Source organism: Micromesistius poutassou (genome assembly GCF_964030765.1).
Source record: "Micromesistius poutassou genome assembly, chromosome: 11".
NCBI lineage: Eukaryota > Metazoa > Chordata > Actinopteri > Gadiformes > Gadidae > Micromesistius > Micromesistius poutassou.
Genome location: NC_140281.1, coordinates 10126321 through 10147150, shown reverse-complemented (window position 1 = coordinate 10147150; position 20830 = coordinate 10126321). Strand labels below are relative to the sequence as shown.

At 46.0% G+C, this 20830-nt stretch overlaps 1 protein-coding gene across 1 annotated transcript in view; it reads left to right on the top strand.

Annotated features, from left to right (window-relative positions):
- Positions 1 to 685: 685 nt before the first annotated feature.
- Positions 686 to 20830, top strand: part of ctnnd2a (catenin (cadherin-associated protein), delta 2a) — a gene marked incomplete at both ends in the record, with an annotated part of 236799 nt that continues 216654 nt past the window's right edge. Inside the window, one exon of the mRNA XM_084474908.1 lies at positions 686 to 814. Within this exon, the coding sequence (XP_084331034.1) occupies positions 686 to 814 (129 nt within the window). The remainder of the gene's footprint in view (positions 815 to 20830) is intronic.

The following is a 20830-nucleotide window of genomic DNA, read 5'->3' as shown; positions in this document are numbered from 1 at the left end:
CAGGTAATTTTAATGTGCTGTAGAGCGTTTTTTTTTTGTAATACAAAATTGTATTCTTATTATCTCTTTTAAATTACTTCAGTTTGACACAGAGGGGGAGAGAGACCGAGGGATGGAGAGAGGGAGGACATTAGCAATGTGAGGCTGTATCAGCTGTTTATTGTGAGTGCTTTGATATTTTTGTTCACCGTAACCTCATTTTAAAATACACAGAACTAGTGCAATACTGATACATGGGAGCAAAAGTAGGTTACAACCCACTAAAAGAATTGTGTGTGTGTGACTTGTCTGCTTCCTAATAGCATTACTAAACAGGGCTGTGTTCCCATTGTAGTCTAGCCTTTTCTTTGCTCGGTTGCATGATTATGCGGCAATTCATCCAATGCATGGCATTTGAAGTGAAGCAAATGGGCTGTGGAAATGTAGCACTACTCACAACTCTGATTGATGATTGTAATTTTTGTTTTGTCTGTTTGTCCCTCTGTCTCTGTCTGTCAGCCACCCGTGCGTCCATCTATCACCCGATGGATTAATTGCCACCTTCTATTAATAATTTGTTATTTTGCCATTCATGCTGAAGGGAATTAACTGTATAACCTTCATTTTGTGTTTGTGTTTGTGCTTGCGATTGCCTGTGTGTGTGTGTGTGTGTGTGTGTGTGTGTGTGTGTGTGTGAGCAGGAGCGATGCCGGTGCCGGAGCAGCCCGCGGAGCAGGAGAAGGGGGCCATGGTCGCCCCGGTGATGCCGACCTCCAACGGGGACGGGTCAGAGACAGAGACCACCTCCTCCATTCTCGCATCTGTCAAGGAGCAGGTAGGGCACTCCTCCCACCTCCCTCTCCCAGGTGGTCTCTGGATGGGTGTGTGTGTTGGTGTGTGTGTGTGTGGGTGTGGGTGTGTGTGTGTGTGTGCACGCGTATGTCTATTATGTGTGCACTTACTGAGTATGGGCCTATGTGTGTGTGTGTGCTTGTGTGTGTGTGTGTGTGTGTGTGTGTGTGCACTCTTTGCAGCTTGTTTTATTACAACCTTTCATGAAAAAAACCCTGCTCCCGGTGCAGGTGATTGCGGGTGTTTTTCCTCTTGTTATGGGGAGCAGCCAGCAGAGGCCAGAGAGTGAGGCTCTCTGGCCTGGCTCCGCTCCGCCCTGCCTGCCGGGCGGTGTGGTCTCTGACAGCAGGTGAAGCGGGTACTATGAGGGGCGCACGGTGCAGCTTTCAAAGTGTTCAAGAGTGGACAGAGAGTGATGTGTGTTGGGGGGGGAGCTGGGCGGAGAGGAATGCGTAATGGATGGAAACGAGGGGAGATTATGGGGGGGGGGAGACGGGGGGAGGGTCATCTGGCGACCGCACTGTAGCCAAGAAGACGTGATTGAAAAAGTCCTGTAAAAATAGGATGGAGGCGAGGCACTCAGCAGGGGGTTGGGTGGATGAGGGGATGGGGGTGAAGGGTGGGGGAGTGGGGTGAGAGGTGTAGTAGTAGCCCCATGGCGTGGCCCGAGGGAAGGGAAAGACAAGGTCATCAGGATAGAGAGAAGAGAGAGAGAGAGAGAGAGAGAGAGAGAGAGAGAGAGAGAGAGAGAGAGAGAGAGAGAGAGAGAGAGAGAGAGAGAGAGAGAGAGAGAGAGAGAGAGAGAGAGAGAGAGATTTTTGATTTTAACAAGACACTTTATTTACATAATTTTAGTTTTTACATTTCAACAGTTCAACAAAGTGCTAATGCTTTGCTAGTATGTCTAGAAACAAAATAGCTTATCCAATAAAAACTTGTGCAAACACCAACTCTTCATCAACAACTGAACAGACAATGTCATTAAAACACCAGCGCTGTTTAAAAGCGTCCAAATCTCCAATGTGTTTATAAAATCTAAAATCTAGCCAGAGTCTCGCTCTAATATTGACTAGCCACACTGCCTTTGCCTCCTGCCCTTCCCTGTTCTCCACTCTGTTTTTTCTGCTAATGTAAATAGCCATCTTTGCCTCACCTGCAAGGAAATTAATTAGCTGACATTTTTCTTTTTTCTCTTTTTTGTAGGCAGCTCCTATGATAAAAACCTATGATAAAAACATGTTAAAAGAGAGAGAAGCTTGTGAGCCTCTTGCACTCTGTAAAAACAAGATAAATAGTCTCTCGAAGGCAACAAAATGGACAGGTGTTAGGAACAGAAGGATTAAGAACCGAAATAAAAGCATTGGAGGCTACAGCACCATGAAGAATTCTCCACTGGAGGTCGGCAGTCAGTTTTTTTAGGGGAGGTTGGTATAAAATCCTCCACTGTGGGCCGGGTCCGTTTGCTCCCAGTCTGTTGGACCACACAGTGGGGGAACGGTTGCACAGTCTGGCCTTGTGAATCACAAGGTTTTTCACATAATTAAAATACCAAGTTTTTTTGTCAGCTTCTCCGGGTGTGCTGTCGCCAGCAGGGGGCCGGTGAGTTCCCCCAGGCCTGGGCTCAGGGAGATGTCAGGGAAGGGGTCTGCAGGGTCCGGTCTGGCCTTTCTTTTCTCATAGTCCATGAGGAGGCTCCTGTCTCTCCCAGTGAGCTTCTGGCGCCACAGCTCCAGGAGCCTCCCCGCCACCCGGACAGAGTGCAGGCCCAGGAGAGAACCCAAAGCCCGGGCATCACCCAGCGCTGGCCCCACTGCATCCACCAGCTGCTGCAGGCACAGGGTCTTGGTTTTAATCAGAGCCACCGTCAGGCCGGGGGTGACGCTGCTGCTGATGTCCAGCTTGTCCCTGTGAATCAATGGCTCTCTCAACAACCAGTACAGCGAGTCAGACTTTGGGCACCTTTCACAGTTAAAAAGGCCCCAAGACTTAAAGACACTCTGGTAAAAAGGAGGCAGCCCACTTAATTTCAAAAGTTTAGAATCAATTAAAAACAAAGCAGCATCCAGCCCCAGGTAATCTGCATGTCTGAGAATGCAGCTGGCCACATCTCTCCACACTAGATCAGCCGGGCCTGTGAGATATTTCTGTAAGAACTGTAGTCTAAAGGTGGCTGTCCGGCTGGCCAGGTGGACGAGGCCCTGTCCCCCCTCCTCTCTGGTTAAAAACAGCACCCCTTGTGGCACCCAGTGTAGACCATCCCAAAATAAATCTACAATTTTTCTCTGTAATTGGGCTAGTAAGTTTGAAGGGGGGTCTACACAGGTTAAACGGTGCCACAGTTGGGATGCTACAAGGTTGTTTAAAACCAATACCAATACCTTTAAAAGACATTTGAGGGAGCAGCCATTTCCACTTGGAAAGTTTCCCCTCAATTTTCTCTGTGATGCCCTCCCAGTTCTTCTGGACTATGTGTTCTTTACCAATGAACACCCCCAGGTACTTAAAACCATCTTTTTGCCAAGTCAGGCTCTGGGGAAGAACTGGGAGACCGTCACGGTCTCCCAGTCACACACACCCTACAGTCACACACACCCTACACACCCTGAAAGGAGCACACAGACCACCGTTAAATTTTAGCACACTCTCAACATCACTGTACAACACCTTGATCTTGGCTATGAAACCAGCGCTGAAAAAAGCGCCCAAATTTCTCCATAACTTTCCAGAGGAAGTTGTGTTCAACGCGGTCAAATGCCTTTTCCTGGTCTAGAGAAATCAGACCAGTGCTATAACCCAATGAGCTGGAGATGTCCAAAACATCCCGAATGAGGTGGACATTGTCCACCATGGACCTGCCGGGCAAACAGTAGGTCTGGTCCCGGTGGACGAGATGCTCCATAGCTACCCCCAGCCTGGAGGCAAAGAGCTTGGACAGAAGCTTGTAATCCACACACAGTTTGGGAGCAGCGTGATTACAGCTCTCCTGCAGGACGTGGGCATTGAACCAGAGGCCAGACTTTCATTAAAAACATCTAAAAGATCTTGAGCAAAGATATCCCAGAAGGCCTTATAAAATTCCACGCTCAGGCCATCTATGCCGGGAGCCCGCCGCCCTTGCATGCCCTGCAGAGCGACTAGCAGCTCCTGCATTTGTAATGACCTGTTGAGCTGTACATTTATCTCCTCAGAGACCTGAGGCAGTCTGTTGTAGAACCCCTCCACCTGAGTTTCCTGCTCCTCATACTCGCTGCTCTAGAGTGATGAATAAAATTGCACAGCTCGCCTTTGTATCTGGCTTGGTTCTGTTAGTGTTTGCCCTTTGTCTACTAAAAGTGAGTGGATTACCCGCTTCTGCCCGCTCCTCTTCTCCAGGCCGAAAAAATAGCTGGTGGGAGCATCCATCTCCACACTGGCTTGAAACCGGGACCTGACCACCCTGTACCCTGTACTTTAACATCCAACAGGTCGGCTAATGCTAGCCTTTTGATTTTGAGGATTTCAATATATCCTCGATCTGCTGTGGACTCGCTCAATCTTTCTAGTTCCACTATATCAGCCTCCAGGTCTTTCATAGATCTGGTGATGTCTCTGGTGACATTGAGGGTGTGCTGTTGACATAAAAGTTTAATCTCAGTCTTAACATGGTTCCACCACTGCCTAATACTGCTAAAATCACCCTTCCTCTGTCTAAAAACATCCCAGAAATAAATAAGAACCTCTTTAAAATAGTAAAATAACATTACACAAAACTAATAATATAAAAACATTACACAAAACTAAAGAATGATCACTAAAACCAGAAGGAACAATACTGCATATTTTGAAAATATTAAAATGATGCTTAAAACAATAAATATGGTCTAGCCTAGCTGAGGAGATCCTACTCTCTTTGAGGTGGGACCAGGTGTACTGACGGCAGTCTGCATGCGTCCTCCTCCACACATCCACCAGGCCATGAGAATAGACCAGCTGCCTCAGAACTTGTGGGGAAACTGGATGCGGCTCTGCATGGTTGCGATCTAGCGCAGCGTTTTCAGTACAGTTAAAATCCCCCCCCCCAAGAATAAAAAATTCTCTGAGGCACAGCCATTTAAAACATCATTAACTTTTTGTAAAAACAGCTTCCTCTCTGTACCGATTGTTGGAGCATACACATTGATAAAAACAGCAGTAAAAAGGTCGAACCGTGCTCTCATTAAAAGCAACCTCCCCTCGATAAAATGCTCAACCTCCAGTGAGACCGGAGTAAAAGACTTGGAGAGGAGGAAGCCAACTCCTCCACTCAGGGAAGTGTTGTGACTTAAAATGACTTCCCCCTCCCACTCTCTCCTCCAGTATGCCTCATTAGTGCTGTCACTATGTATCTCTTGTAAATAAGATACATCAATATGTTTCGTTTTGGCCGTCTCATAAATACTTGCTCTTTTTCTTTGTTCTCTGGCTCCATTTACATTTACACTTCCCACTCTAAAATTATCCATAAGTAAGAAGTTAAGAACAAAAATAAAAAACAATAAATTACTTAAAACACACATTGGAGTTCTTCCCATCATCATCCTTGTTCATTTGTCGTTTAACTTTAGGCAAAAGTTTCCTTAATCTAAAAACCTCCTGATCAGTGAAGCCAGACTCATCTTTTTTGCTCATGTGGAGTCTGGCCGAGGTATAAAACAAACTTAAAACTGGGAAATGTTCTTCCATTTTAACCCCTTTAGCATTTCTGCTGTCAGAGACACACTCATTCTCACTTTCCTCTGTCTGCCCCCTTACTGTCTGTCTGTCCTCCTCCACCTTACTACTCTTTGCTTCCTGCTTAGTTGCTCTAGTTTTTCCCCTTCGTTTGGAAGCAATTTTCACCTTCACTGCCTCCTCTTCCTCCTCCTCCATCTCAGCCTCCTCCACCTGTTCCCCCCATATAGGCTTACTGCCCCCCACACCTGTCTCCTCTGCCTGTATTTCCTCCTGCACTTCACTCACACTTCTTTCAGCTGTTTCCTCCCCCACCCCACTTTCTACCACATCATCACCCAAAACCTCTCCCTCACTTGCCTGATCATTTTCACTCACACCATGCACATCATCCATACTCACCCCCCGTGCTCCAGGTCGGACACAGTAGCGGCGAGAGGCTATCGGCCCCTCGGATGCAGCAGATGAAATCTCCACCGCAGCCTGGGGCAGCGGCCTCCCGCCGCTCTGCTGCAACCGGCGGAGCAGCGGAAGGCTCTGCCACAGTGCCGGGTGTCACCCCCCGGCCAGGCGGAGTCGGATCCCCTTGTCTCGGACAGGCTTTCACGGTGTGTCCCTCTTCGATTACAACGAAAACACTTCATAGCCGACGAGGTGGCGAATATCACGTAATCGTTATCATCTTCTTTAACATGGAATCGGAGGTTGAGCTCCGCATCCCGATTGTTAAGTATCATAAACAGCTGTCTACGGTGAGACACTACGTGTTTCAGCAGCTGAGATCTACATCCAGACATTATCTTTTTAATGGGCGACATCACCTTCCCATGTCTGGAGAGTTCTCTGCTAAGAAATTTGTCGGTTATGAATGGAGGGACATTAGACAGGATAACCCTGGTGGATGGCTGTGTCAGTGGCACCACCTGCACAAACATTTGTTTCACCGTGATGCCTGTCTCGACGACGCGGTTCACCTTCTCCACCTGATCCAGGAAGATGACCACGGCACTGTTCATCTGAGCGGCCGACCTCACGCTGCCGTGCCCCACCTGTTCTCCCACCGCAAGCCCAATATCTTCCACGCTGCACAGAAAGCTGGCATTAACCTTAATGCCATGCTTCCGCGTGAGGTGGCCGAAAGTGACTCCATTTACCATGGCGTCTGAAAGACGCCGACCGGCGAGACACCGGCAGGAGGGGAAAAGTAACGCACGAATACACACACTAACAATAAACTTAAAGTGAAAATATACCCAATAAACCACGTTAAATTAAATCAATTACTATGGAACAAACACTCAGCGTCTCACTCCACACCACGACTCACTCCCAGCATGCAGCAGAGAGAGAGAGAGAGAGAGAGAGAGAGAGAGAGAGAGAGAGAGAGAGAGAGAGAGAGAGAGAGAGAGAGAGAGAGAGAGAGAGAGAGAGAGAGAGAGAGAGAGAGAGATGCACGTATGGGGGCGGGGGCCTAGTTTCTGTTCCAAAGAGACCTGAGCCGAATTGGCATGCACTATTTAAAAGGAGAGGGAGAGATAAGGGAAAAGAGATAGAGATAAGGGCGATTGAATAGAGACTGAAGGGGATAGGGATGTATACTCTATGTAAATATGTGTTGTACATTAATAGACTAGCACAATAGCCATTGACAAAGTCATGAAGTAATCTACACTTTTGCTTGCTTGGTGTATCTGTTCAAATAAAGAGATAGCTATGGCGATTACTTCAGATCAGTGAATTACTACTCATGCTGTGAGTGGGCCTTCCTAGTCTTTAACAAAAATGTCAAGAGACTGCTCATTAAAATTTTGGTTATTTTTTTATGACAATGTATATCCCTGCTTGGCCTAAGGTCACTCATCTCCCTGTAAAGAGAGGAGAGGATCTTCCCAGTGCATCTCGGCCAGTATGTGTGTGTGCGTAGAGAGCCCAGCATAGTGGAGGTGAACCATAAAGTATCTCCATAACGCTTTTTATGTTTCACATTTTCAATCACACTTGGAGTTCATGGGGCTGTAATGAATTTAATCATAGATTTTGACACTTTCAGATAATATGTGGAATCTCTTTTCTAACTGTATCTATGTGGGACCGAACAGCTATGGAGTTGATTTACTATGTAAGACGATCAATCAAATGTTTAAAGTGTAGGACCTACACTTTAAACATTTGATTCATTATCTTACATGGTAAATGTTGGAGGAGTCAGCTGAGCCAGTGTTCACATACATAGGAACTTTATAAGTTAAGACAATCGCCAGAATATTGAATAATTTTATTTTGGGTTCCCTGTTTACATGTTTGTTTAACTACTTTTTGCTTTTTGGGGTATAAAACCCTCCATCGTTTTGTACCTCAGCTCATGGGTCTCTCCGAGTTTGAGAGTTCTACAAAGAGGAGGGGGGTCGTGTTATCCCCATGGTTACAACCCACCCATGCCAACCTGGTGATACATTTTTAATACCGTCATTGTGTATGAGCGCTATAATGAGCAACATTGTGTATGAAATGCCTTGCACACTGTGCAAGGCATTTCAATCCCACTGTTGGATGCCGATGTCCACCGCTGCACAGACGGAGCTCCACACATCCTCACACGACTCGCCACCGGTGTCCCTCTGTTGTGATGTCAGAGTGCCTCAGAAAAAGGCGCTTCGACCTTCCAGGGGGAACGCCACGTGTGTTCGGAGCAGAGTGGAGCTTTCACAAGCCGGTTGGCTGAGACTCTTGAAGTCATAGAATTCTACTCCTGTTTTCTTAACATTGACAAAATGGGATCTATTGCTATGTTAAGGATCATATTAGACATAATCACACGCAAAAAAAACAAAACATGAACAACTTAAACTGCCATAGCATTTCTTACATTTTTTTGAGAAACTTTAGTTATTAATATTATTGATTTTTATTACATGGCTCTCCTCAATGCTGTGCCCAGACTACTGTAATGAATTAATGCCCTTAAATATGACTACTTTAATGCCTTTGTATATGTAATGTTCGTTTCCCTGGGTAAAGGGATATTAGCACCCCCTATCGCCTATTGAATATTACTTCGGGGAGGACGTTCCTCCGTCAGCCTCCATTGACTGACATTCATTTCTCGGGAACTATTGGCGGCCGGTGGATAACATGGGGGTCAATGGGAGAGAGGGGGAAAGTCCTCCTCTGAGTGGGTGGGACTACCTAAGGGTTCTGAATCGCGACAACGTCTATTCACGAATAGGCTGGAGCCCTGGCTGCGCTATGAACCAATAAGCAGGAGCCCTGGCTGTTGAGCAGCCCGGAGGGAGAGTTTATCCCCTCAAGTCTCTAGGCTACGAGAACCAACAAACCCACTCGTATGCCTCGTTTCCACCGAGCGGTGCGCTACTGTTTGTTGCGGTACAGTGTGGCTCTGTTCACTTATGTGAACGGTGCAGACCAGGTCACTGATATTGCAACACAAACAGCGAGGAGGATTGACTTGATCTATAAATGAAGTCCCTCAATCTTATTTGGCTTAACACCATGACCAACATTCTGAAACATCAATTAACATCCACATTTTCCTCAAACAATGTTAGGCTTACAGCCCATGTCAATAATTGTGAAATGATGTTCTTGTTGTTCTTTTAATTGTTTGTTACTCTGACCGTTCTGTTTAATATTGTGGAAAGGATGTTAATGAATGATTCAGAGCATGATGCATTTTAAATGGCGTCACTTTTGGTCTTGTGTCTTAATTTTTCTTAAAACAATTGTAGCTGAAAATAAACATAGCCAAATTACAACCAATAGCTTCAGTCATTGAGGGCAAAAATAGGCCCAATGATAGGCCCAGATTTTTTTATTTAGTTTTACAAATCAAGAGTAGGCCTGATTTGATTAATTGGCTTTGCATCCTTTGCTTCTGCCCTTATAGTCCAAGACATGCTGCCCACCAGCTTTCAAAATACAATGCTGCCACTGGTGGATTTGTATCAATTTTATTCACATAATTATCCCTCCCTGCTATTTTGTAATTCACCAAAACACCCTGAAACAAATTGATTCTCACATACTTATGCCACCATACACCACTAACAGTGCAAGCAGGCCAATGGCAACCAAGCGCGCAGTCCTTCCTCCCTTACTTTAAAAACCACCAGCCGCCACTGCTCCACAAGTGGTCCGGTAACAACCCCAGCGTACTCGGTTGCTAAGGGACGTCAACGTCTTTGGCGGACTATTTCTCTGCTGATCAACACTACGAATGCTGGTAACAAATAAATTGTAAAAAGAGACATTGTGTGAAGTTATTCTTTCGTTTTGGCAAGTAGCCGTGTAATAAGCGGGATAATGTATAGAACGTTGCTGGTCATTATTGGGAAATAAGCCCCTTCAGGGCGAAGTAAGACACCTCTGCTTCGCGTCTGTGTCCTGTTCGCCATGTCTGGATAATGACCAGCGTTCTATACATTATCCCTTACATGTAAACCTAATCATCAGGTACACAACAATTATTATCCTTGTTGAAAATTCAATAGAAGCAAATCTTACATTTTCTTCATTATCTATTTGTAGTAATACAATTTAGTTGAGAAGCCATGCAATAATGTCTTCAACCAATATTGCAATTATAGGAAATCTAAAAGCACAAGAGACAAAATAGAATGAGGTTTTCTCTGCTTGAGGTGTAGAGCGTTTCAAATTAAAAGCCTCCCTAGAACTCCATTAGTCCTGAAAACCTTTAGTATTCATCACATACTTCCCCTCTTCCACTTTATGCATGTGTCACAGTTGGGATCTTCATTATTTTCATCTCTGCAATCTGCCTGTGGCACACTTAGGATATTTCACAAAAGCTGAACCATAAAATAAGCAGATGCAACATCTTGACACAGGGAATCCATTAGGAAGGATACTTTATGTTCCCTGAATATATAAACAGCCCAAAATATAATGATACATTTTTTTTAAACTTTTAACATGAGGACACATATTTATGCAATGTGGAACCTTGCAAAAAGGAAATTTCTTTATCCTTTTTTTGCATGAGAATGTATCACAGATGGCAAAAATGGCTATCCTAAAGGAATGATCATATAATATAGCATGGAATTGTGATACTGCACTGCTTTACTGCCTGAATTACTTCAATGTAATATAATTTAGAGGTTTATACATAGTTAAGTTTGTCATACTGTAAAGCTACACTTGAGGGAGACACTTAACTGTTTTTCTTTGGCTCTGTAAAATAATAGTATTAAATACAGTACATGCTTACCACTCCATTCTCATTAGGCCAAACCCCCAAGTAATTTCTCACTCTCGTAGCCGTAGTCATTGACATTGCTTTTCTGTATCTGCTTGCATATATTTTGTATTGTGTGTGTGTGTGTGTTGTGACTATCCATGATGTATCACTGTAAGCAAGTCTGCCTGCTGAACAGTCTTTCATGAATAAAACATTTACATAATTCCTGTGCAAAAACATAAGTAACCAAATAATATATTTGCCAGTAGACACGCACACACACACACACACACGCATGCACACATGTACTCACACACACGCACACACACAGAAACATTATTGTTATAGGTTATAGTCATGAAGTATAACAAGACACGATGAAACTGGATGATTGTATTGTTGTTGCAGAGTAAAAGTAAGAGGTGTGGGGAGTTATGTGGGCCGGCTCTGTTGTATCAGCACATCTGAAATCTGGAACATACTCCTGACTGATCTAATTTTAGATCAGCGGTTGATGGGTGGGGAGAGAGTGTGTTTGTTAACAATGCATGTCTGTTTTTTTTTGTGTGTTTGTGTTCGGTGTGTGTCTAGGTTTCTCTCTCTCTGTCTCTGTATATCTTTTTGTGTGTGTATTTATGTGAGGTTTGTGTGTCTACAGAGTGTGTGTGTGTGTGTGTGTGTGTGTGTGTGTGTGTGTGTGTGTGTGTGTGTGTGTGTGGGTGTGTGTGTGTGTGAGTATGTACATGTGTCTTTGTAGGTTGTTATGAGAGTCAACTCTCTAAAGAGGAACTTTGGTTGGAAGTCTGCCTATATATATATATATATATATATATATATATATATAAAAAGCACCTTGTATCTCACATCTGCAGTGGGTGTGTGTGCATCTGTGCGTGGGTCCCTGCCTGTTCACCACATCAACATGTCTAGCACACACCTTTCTCCACAACTTCCCCCCCCACAGCGATACTCGCACGATTTAGCTCTCATTTAGAAGGCACCATCTGTCTGCTCTGTGTGTGTGTGTGTGTGTGTGTGTGTGTGTGTGTGTATTGGTGTGTGTGATAGTCTTTGTGTGTCAGTGTGTATATGTATGTGTGTGTGTGTGTGTGTGTGTGTGTGTGTGTGTGTGAGATAGTCTTTGTGTGTCAGTGTGTATATGTGTGTATCCTTGTGAGTGTGGCTGTGTGTGTGTGTGTGTGTGTGTGTGTGTGTGTGTGTGTGTGTGTGTGTGTGTGTGTGTGTGTGTGGTTTGTGTGGCCCAGTGGTTTGAGGGGAGTAACAAGGTAATATGTTGTAATACGTCGTTATCAGTGAAATAATTTCCCAGTGTCATTTTATTTTTTTTATCCCCGGGTACGATAATGTGGTCTCATATCAATAGTTGTCCCAAGGGCCTGCTTTGAAAAGATCTGCAAACACACACACACACACACACACACACACACACACACACACACACAAAGACACAAAAATACACACAGGATTGCATGCATTACACATCATGTAGAGGGAATTACCCCAAGCAGCTTTTTAAAGCACAAAATTCTCTAGACATCCTGTCCCAGCCATACCCCGGCTAGTGTACTGGCAGTTGGTGGGTATAAGCTGTGAATTCAACATGAATGTTGCAAACACCTGCACCCTGAGATGAATGACAGGCTAAAAGGGGGGGGGGGGATGTATTGCACTATAATCTGGCAACTGAAGTATGTTTTTATTTTTTTATCTTTATCAAAGACACCCTTCCAAGCCTTGGACTGTGTAGCCATGGGTTAGATCCTGTGCACTTTTAGATTAAACGGTCCTGGTTCCTGCTTGATCCCTGCACCGCAGCCACGGTATCTGTTTAAGTGTGCAGGGCATTTTGCACCATGTTGCATCACACACCCTAACCTGCCAGCAGAAAAAGACATCACACAAAATTTCAATGTTCCCAGAGTTGCCCTAGAAATCCTGGTATCTTGCTAGACTAGTTTGTGCCGTCTATTACAGATGACTTGCTTTTCAAAAACGTCCTTAACGTCATTACGAGGCCATCAAAGCTGTACTTACAACATATTCACTCATTTGTTTCAATGGAGAACAGGGGGCAGTAGCGTCTGGCACACACACCTAGTGTTTTTGGAGAATCATTTGTATTTTGCTTCTGTGTAAACTATGGCCCCGCCCCGTTTGTCCAATGTCAGACGTCCTTTTAGGATGTACTCTGACGTCCCATACACATGCACCGGTGCAACAGAGTCTCACTCGCTTCTCTCAGATCGCAGCACTTCTAATACACAGCAACATCCCTCACATGCCGTTCCGCACTTTTACAAAGGGATCAGGTGGATGTACTGTCTAGGAGTTCCTCTGCCTCTCTCTAGAAGGTCCACTGCTATCAACTATAAAGGTTTGTTTGTCTTCAGGCAATCTCTACAGGGGCCCAACGTCATATTTCATCCATGTACATATGCATATATACATGTATATCAGGGGAATTAATGGCTGGTATGTTTTTTTTTTTTTTTTTTTTTTTCAAGCACGTAGGACATTTAACAGAGAGAAATCGCTAATCTTTTTGCGATTCTTCAAGGCTGTAAAGTAATGGTGTGGGAAACAAATGAGCTCCGCTATCAGACGGCAAGTCATTTGGGGAGCCAGCGGCTATGTCATAATTGCTGTGGAGGATTAAGTCACGTGACGTTCTCCTCCCTGTTTAGAAGTGGGTTACGTAATCCCGCTGGTGAGGTCATCGCTCGCTAATGGTGGTGGTGCAGATTTTTTTGTGGCGCAGAGTTTTGGTTTTGTGAAGGAAGCTTTATCTGGGTGGGCAGGTATTGCTTGACATTTTCATCAACTATCATTTTGTCTCCCTACCACTATCATCAAAGTCACATGCACGTACGCACGCACGCACGCACGCACGCACGCACGCACGCACGCACGCACGCTATGGGGTGAAATCGAAGTCAAAACACTTGGAAAGATGCGCAGCAACGTGTGTGTGCACGCATGGTTACTTTGTTATGCATGCGTGTGCGTGCGTTGTTACGCGCAGATTGTATTTCACGCGTAACAAGAAGCTGCGTACGTATGAAGCAGCGTGCGCACGTCTGTCTGTCACTGTTTGACAAATGTTGTTACGCGTTCACAAACACGTGCGGTCGCAGATTCTGATGCTGCGCGGCCGGAAGTTGATCTGCAGTGCGCGCACACTACGCGTAATATGAACGTGTAGTGTAGTTGGCCTTTTCATTTTAGTCAACCAGGGGATGGATGAAAATGGAACACAGAACAACTACACTACACGTTCATGTAACGCGTAGTGTGCGCACCGTGCAGATCAACTTCCGGCCGCGCAGCATCAGAATCTGCGACCACACGTGTGTGTGAACGCGTAACAACATTTGTCAAACAGTGACCGGCAGATGTGCGCACGCTGCTTCATACGTACGCAGCTTCTTGTTACGCGTGACAGAGTTTGCGCACGTCGTTTACGCGTACGTGTGAGCGCCTGACAAAAATGTTCAATTATCTTCATGCGAGCGTTAATGTGTGCGTTTGCTAAAAAACGCATGAATGTTACACGTAGTCACTACGAAGTGTGATTACCGGCGTGCAGCAGTCATCACGCGTGAACGTGCGTGTGAACGGGGGACTATTATAAGTCAATGAGGAAAGTACATTACACGTCAGGCGCTGTCTGCTGCACAGGCGTGAAAGCACGCGGGTGTGACACGTTCAGTTGATATATGCGCACGTAATATGACACGATCCTGCCGGCATACGCACGCACGCACGCACACACACACACACACACACACACACACACACACACATTCAAATCTTCCTCTTCAGAAATGCCCGCAGAGATCCTCCCTCCTCCTCCGTCTCCTCCACTCCCGGTGCACCACCTGATTCTCCCTCCATCATCATGTGCTCCAGAGGTACTGCCGGTTGACCCCGTGACCGCTTCACTTACCAAAAGGTTCACATCTGACAAAGGGGGAGGGGGGGGGGATTTCATTGTGAATCAAAAAAGGAAGAAAACCCGCTGAGGCTCCCTTGGTTCTTTGTTGTTCTCCTCCTTCTCTCGGCACTAAGGAAGGCTAATATATTCTCTTCTCGAGACTGTGGTGTGCCTATGCTCCTGGCTTCCATCTTCAGGGCACTCGGTTGGCCTTTGAAACGCACGACAACTCCCCTTCTGACGCCCACCTGGAAGCCAATGAGTGTCAAGTACCTCGCTGGCTTGGCGCCGTACACATTGTCATCGGGTGGCGCTGACTATTTTTTTTGATAATTCATGGGTGGGGGGGGCCGAGCAAACATGCTTCAGATCAATCCGGTGGTACACACACACACACACACACACACACACACAAATGCGTGTGTGTCCGTTCCGTTTGATTCGAGCATCGACTGACATGTCCCACTGGGCGCCCGCCTTCGTTCTTCAAAAGATAGTCAGGTGTGAAAGGCCACCCTGGGCGGACCCACGTCACCCACGGACACATGTGTGTCCGTGGGTGACACACACACACACAAACAGACTTTATCTCGCTGTGGCTCGCACGCACACATGCCCACACACAAATGGACACCATGGGGGCTTTTAACCGTGCTGCACCTAAACCTTTGAAACTGTGACTCTCCGCGTGCATCAGTGACACACGTTGAATTGAATTTGCACCCTTGGCATGCATAATATCAACACAAACACCCACACAGATAAACTCATAATTATTCGTCGCAATTTCCAGTCGACAGTGTGGCAAGCCTTTTGTGTGTTGTTCACGTGATTATCAGCAGTGGCAGTAGTGTGACTGCAAGGGACAAAATAAGAACCGGGAGGAGGTTGACCATGACAGAAGATAACATCAGCGAACATAAGGAGAACAACAACAAAGAAATGAAAGACCACGGTCATAGCGTTCTCACGGCAGGGCAGGGCAGGGGTGTGCGCGACCTTGCAGGGGTAATAGAGAGTGTCGAGTCCTCTTCCGCTGTGGCTGCAGTTGACGCACAAGCTACACCTTGCTGCCTGCTGCCACACCGTTTGTTCTGTCTCTGAATCAGCAGATATTCACAGGACACACGTGCTGTTCTTCTCTTGTGTGGCACCCCTGGCCGGGCCTTCTATTTTGGGTCGTTGTTGTTTTTCCAGATGAGGAAATGGGATTGGGCGCCATCTTGTTTTGTCTTCTTGTTGACGTTCTTGTTCTTGTTGTTCTTGTTCTTTTCTTCTTGTTGAGGACACCTGCTTCCTGTCAGGGCAATGTGTCCTCTATGTCCTTCAGCTCCTGCTCTCACTGGGCGAGTGGGGTGGATCAGTTACTCTAGAGGCATGTGTTCCATCCACTGTGTGTGTGTGTGTGTGTGTGTGTGTGTGTGTGTGTGTGTGTTTAGTAAGAACAATGTAATCCAGAAGTGGGCTGTCATTTGGTTTTTCTTTTGTTTTGAGAGCTCTAAAACTAAGTCCAATCAACAGCAGCAGGACATACACATGCACACACACACCCACACCTGCACGCACAGAAAAGGATATCCCATTAAAAGAATCGCCCTTCCCAAAACTGTCTTCCTGCACTGCAGCAGCCTCCTCGCCATCGCTTCACTAGGAAGAAATACTGTACCTCCTGTCCTGTAGAACCACTCCTACTGCTCTCCGACTTGCCAGTGTCGGGTGTGTTTAGCCGGAGGCCTCCCCCCTCCCCCCACCATTGCCAATGGGCTGGGCTGCAAGATGGCTGAAAGCAGGAAGAGTATAGGGGACACTCGGAGTGGCTTTCACGCTAGCTTGATTAGGTAGTGTGTCCGGGTAATAGCCTCTCTCTCTCTCTCGATCTGCCATTTTCCTCACCGCCAGAGCGTCCGTGGGAGACGTGGGAGATAGGAGGCAGGAAGAGGAGGGGAAGGGTTGGGCTGTCTTTCCCGGGCTCAGAGGATCCCTGGCTGGGGAGGAATTATTAGACGCTGGCCTGGGGCTGCTGTGCTCTATGGAGGCTTTTGCTCTCTGTGTGTGTGTGTGTGTGTGTGTGTGTGTGTGTGTGTGTGTGTGTGTGTGTGTGTGTGTGTGTGTGGGGGGGGGGGGGGGGGGGGTTGTGGGTGTTTGGCATGCAGGCGTGCTAGAGAGAACTGTTGGTGAACATTATTTGTGTGCACATTTGAGTGTGCATTACTTTGTGTGTGTCTGTGTGCGTTTGTGTGTGTCTGAAGGTGTTAAATGTCAACAATTTTTTTGTCAACATTTTTCAACATTTTTTGTGTGTGAGTGGGATGTGTGTGTGTGTGTGTGTGTTTGTGTGTGTGATAATATTCTTGTGCGGGATGTGTTCATGAGATTAGCATATGTGTTTGTGTGTGTGAAGATATTTGCATTTGTTTGTGTATGTGTGATGATATTTGTGTGTGTATGAGAGAGAGACTATTTAGAGGTAACTGAGAGCATTCAAGTAGTGGGAGAGTATGAGTGTGTGAGTGATGATGAAGGGGTGAGAGTTTGTTAGGGCATTCAGAGACAGGCGAGAGAGCGATGGAAAGAGAGATGTGGTCGCAATATGAAGGGAAATGATAGGATTGATAGAAGGGGAAAAACAAAAGAATGAGGAGAAAGAAACAGGGAGGGAGGCTGATAGTGAGGGGTAAACGGGACGGAATGGTTGGCAGCTGGAGAACAGCCCTAGTGGTTTGATAAATAATGAGGTTTAATATGAGGGAGGGGAAGCAAGAATTATCCAAGCAGGGAAAAAGGTGTGCATTTGTGTGTGTGTGTGTGTGTGTGTGTGTGTGTGTGTGTGTGTGTGTGTGTGTGTGTGTGTGTGTGTGTGTGTGTGTGTGTTTGTGTGACACAATGGGAACAAGTTTCCTGGCTGCCTTCCACCAGTACCTCCGCCGGGCCCACCAAACGGCCAGACTCGCCAATTACCGTTCGAAGGTCAATCAGTGGGAGAAGAGCGAGCGTTCATAGCACCGGGCCGCACAGTGCCTTTGAGGACCTGAGAGAGAGCACCCGGGAGAGTCAGCCGCTGAGTCAGCCGAGATGCTCGCCCAAGGAAAACACAAACACCTGCATAGGCCTCCCTGGGAATTAATGGCTAAATGTTCAAAGTTTTCCATTTAAGATATTTAATAAGTGGATGGAGACGAGACACAAGCACACACACACACACACACACACACACACACACACACACACACACACACACACACACACACACACACACACACACACACACACACACACACACACACACACACACACACACACACACAGGCAGGATTTGAAAAGTCTATAATTGAATATTATTTGCATCACTGTATACCTCCGCAATGGCAGGTTGATTGAATTCTGCGAGGAACCAAAAACGTGGCTATTGGATTTCCTGCTGGTGCGTGAGGCCTTTTTAGAAAACTGAAACTGACACCAGATAATACACATTATTCTTTATTTTCTGTGTTTTCTTAGTCTTTTGTAGTTCATGGAACTTGTGGCTAAACCCGCGAAAGTGCAAATGCGGAGCGATATTTTGTGTTGGGGCAATGCCCACTGTCACAGCTGACGACCACAGAGTTGTGAAGATTTGTAGGCATTTCAGTAATTGGACTTGCCAAACCCCAAAATAGCTGAAAGCGTGCTTTGCTTCAGATGGGGCTTTGGCAGGCGGGTACTAAGAGAAAGTTCTCCGCTCCAGATTAAGAGATCTGGAGCCAACGACTGTCTTGCAAGCTAATTGAGTTGGAGCTCTCAACCAATGCTCATAATTCATTTGCCAGGCTTTACAATAACAGGAAGAAAGAATAAAAATCATCTCAAAAGGTGACTTAGCAAACGATGGAAGCTTAACAGACATGCAGATATAATCATGAAAGCCTGAGTCAGTATGTCGGAAGTTTATACACTAGGAAGAATCTATGAAGAGTCACAATCTTCAATTGCTGTCTATTTATGTATATGATGAGCTATTTCTACCTACTCATTTGAGTAGACACTTATCCATCACGACAGTGATATTCTTTTTGCATATATGTCATTGACGAGCCGGTCAGTTCAGCACCTTTCTCAAGGGCTCCCACGGGTAGACTGGACATTGGGATTCGATCCCAGAACCTTTCAACTGGAAGTGAACCACTGGACTATCCTCATTGTGGACCCCATATAAAATGGGTCAGCACTTTTTAGCATGTGACACTACAGATGTGCCCCAACAACCAGGGAAACTACTTCTAATGTGTTCATTTGTTGGCTGTCCACCCGTCCCTGCCCAGAACTCTACCTGGTCATCTCCCAGCGCAGCGGCACCCCGTAGCGTGAGGGAAGAACAATAACATCGTTAGACACAAGGTGTAATGAGGCATGAAATCAATATGTACAATTCTGTCTCACCCGGGGCATGCTGGGTAATGGAGTGTCAGGAGTGCTTTCGAGCCGTTTTAATCACGGGGACCTTGAAACATCCGCACACAAACAAGCTGTTTACCACCCAAGTACGACCACGGACCTGAGAGGAGCATGTGCGGGTTTAGTGTGTGTCTGAGAGAGATGGTGGGTGTTGTTATTGTAGCATCATTTCTGTATCACATATGTGAGCTACTGCCCGACAATATCTGATCTCAGCTGGGTGTCTGTTCACAAAAACAAGGGAATGATAACTGTGGACCCCCTGTTTCTGATAGTTCTGATATATTTACTTTTACATTTTCTTTCAAGTCAGCCCCCCCTACACCACTGCTGTGGCGGAGACCCCAACACTGATCCTGCACGAGAAGCTAGCCTTCTCCCCGTTAATCACTTAGCCTCGACCCACCCCCTCCCCCACCTAGCCCACCCCCCAACCCAGCCGGCAGCACTTCCTGCACATGCTAATGCTACCTCAGACCTAAATTTGGACTGTGACTGCTGTTCCACGTCTGAATTCCAATGGCCTTATTAGTGCTATCTGGGATGCTAATTTTGCAACCGCCGCAGGCAAAGTCATATCCTGAATGCTAACCACCAAACTAGCGACGCCTACAGGTAGTAGTGCTGTGAGTTCAATAGGACGTCTCGGCGCACAGCACCTGCACACATGTGCAATTAAGTCCTCGTTCCTTAAGGGTCAATCCAATGTAATTAGCATCCAGCCCTGAGATGATAAGCAATCCTTGGTTGTAAGCAATTGCCGGGAGCAGTAAGGCAGTGCAGAGCGCTTTAAAGTTGCAACCTGGTTGGCTGGGGGAGAGCAGGGGCTTATCGTGTGGAAAGCTAACCCGTGCAAGGAAACTCAGATGTTGGTTCCTAGAGAGCTAACACTTGTTAACCCACACCGTGACTGTGAGCACATCTTTGGTAAATGGAATATCTCTGTTCCTGGAGCCTTTATCCACCGTGGAATCTAAGCAGCGCCAGGGGAGTGGTTCTAGCTGGATTCAAATAAAGAAATGTACTGTGCTGCTAGATGTTTTATCCACCTGAATGGCCATCAGATTCCCAACCAACCCACCAACCCCATTGTTGTTGCTGTACACTGTTGAAGGAGCAGTAGATACTATTACATTAATTTCCCATGTTGCTTTGACTCTTTCAGCTATGCCTGTGTGTGTGTGTGTGTGTGTATGTGTGTGTGTGCGCCTGTGCGTCTCTTTACTTGGGGCACAGCTCTTAAAGCAGACAAATCATTCAGTCGTACCCCTCCCACTTTGTCTTTCGTTTCACTTTTTTATGATGATCCAATTCTAATTATATCCTCAATCGTATTTATTTTTCCCGTTCATATCTTTTTTTGGCTTATTTTGCAAAAAATTCACTTCTTCTCTCTTCCCTCCATTCTGGAGTGTCACTTAATTTTGTCCTGTGTTTTGGGTCCAGGGCCATGATTAGAAACAGCAACATATTACTGTGTATGTGCACTTTATTCCCATTGGCAGTACATAGACCACATCGGTCTGTAAATGGGGCAAATGGAAAAATTACTCAGATGGATTGCATGAGAGAGAGAGAGAGAGAGAGAGAGAGAGAGAGAGAGAGAGAGAGAGAGAGAGAGAGAGAGAGAGAGAGAGAGAGAGAGAGAGAGAGAGAGAGAGAGAGAGAGAGAGACCGGCCCTGACATTTATCAATGCGCAGGCATT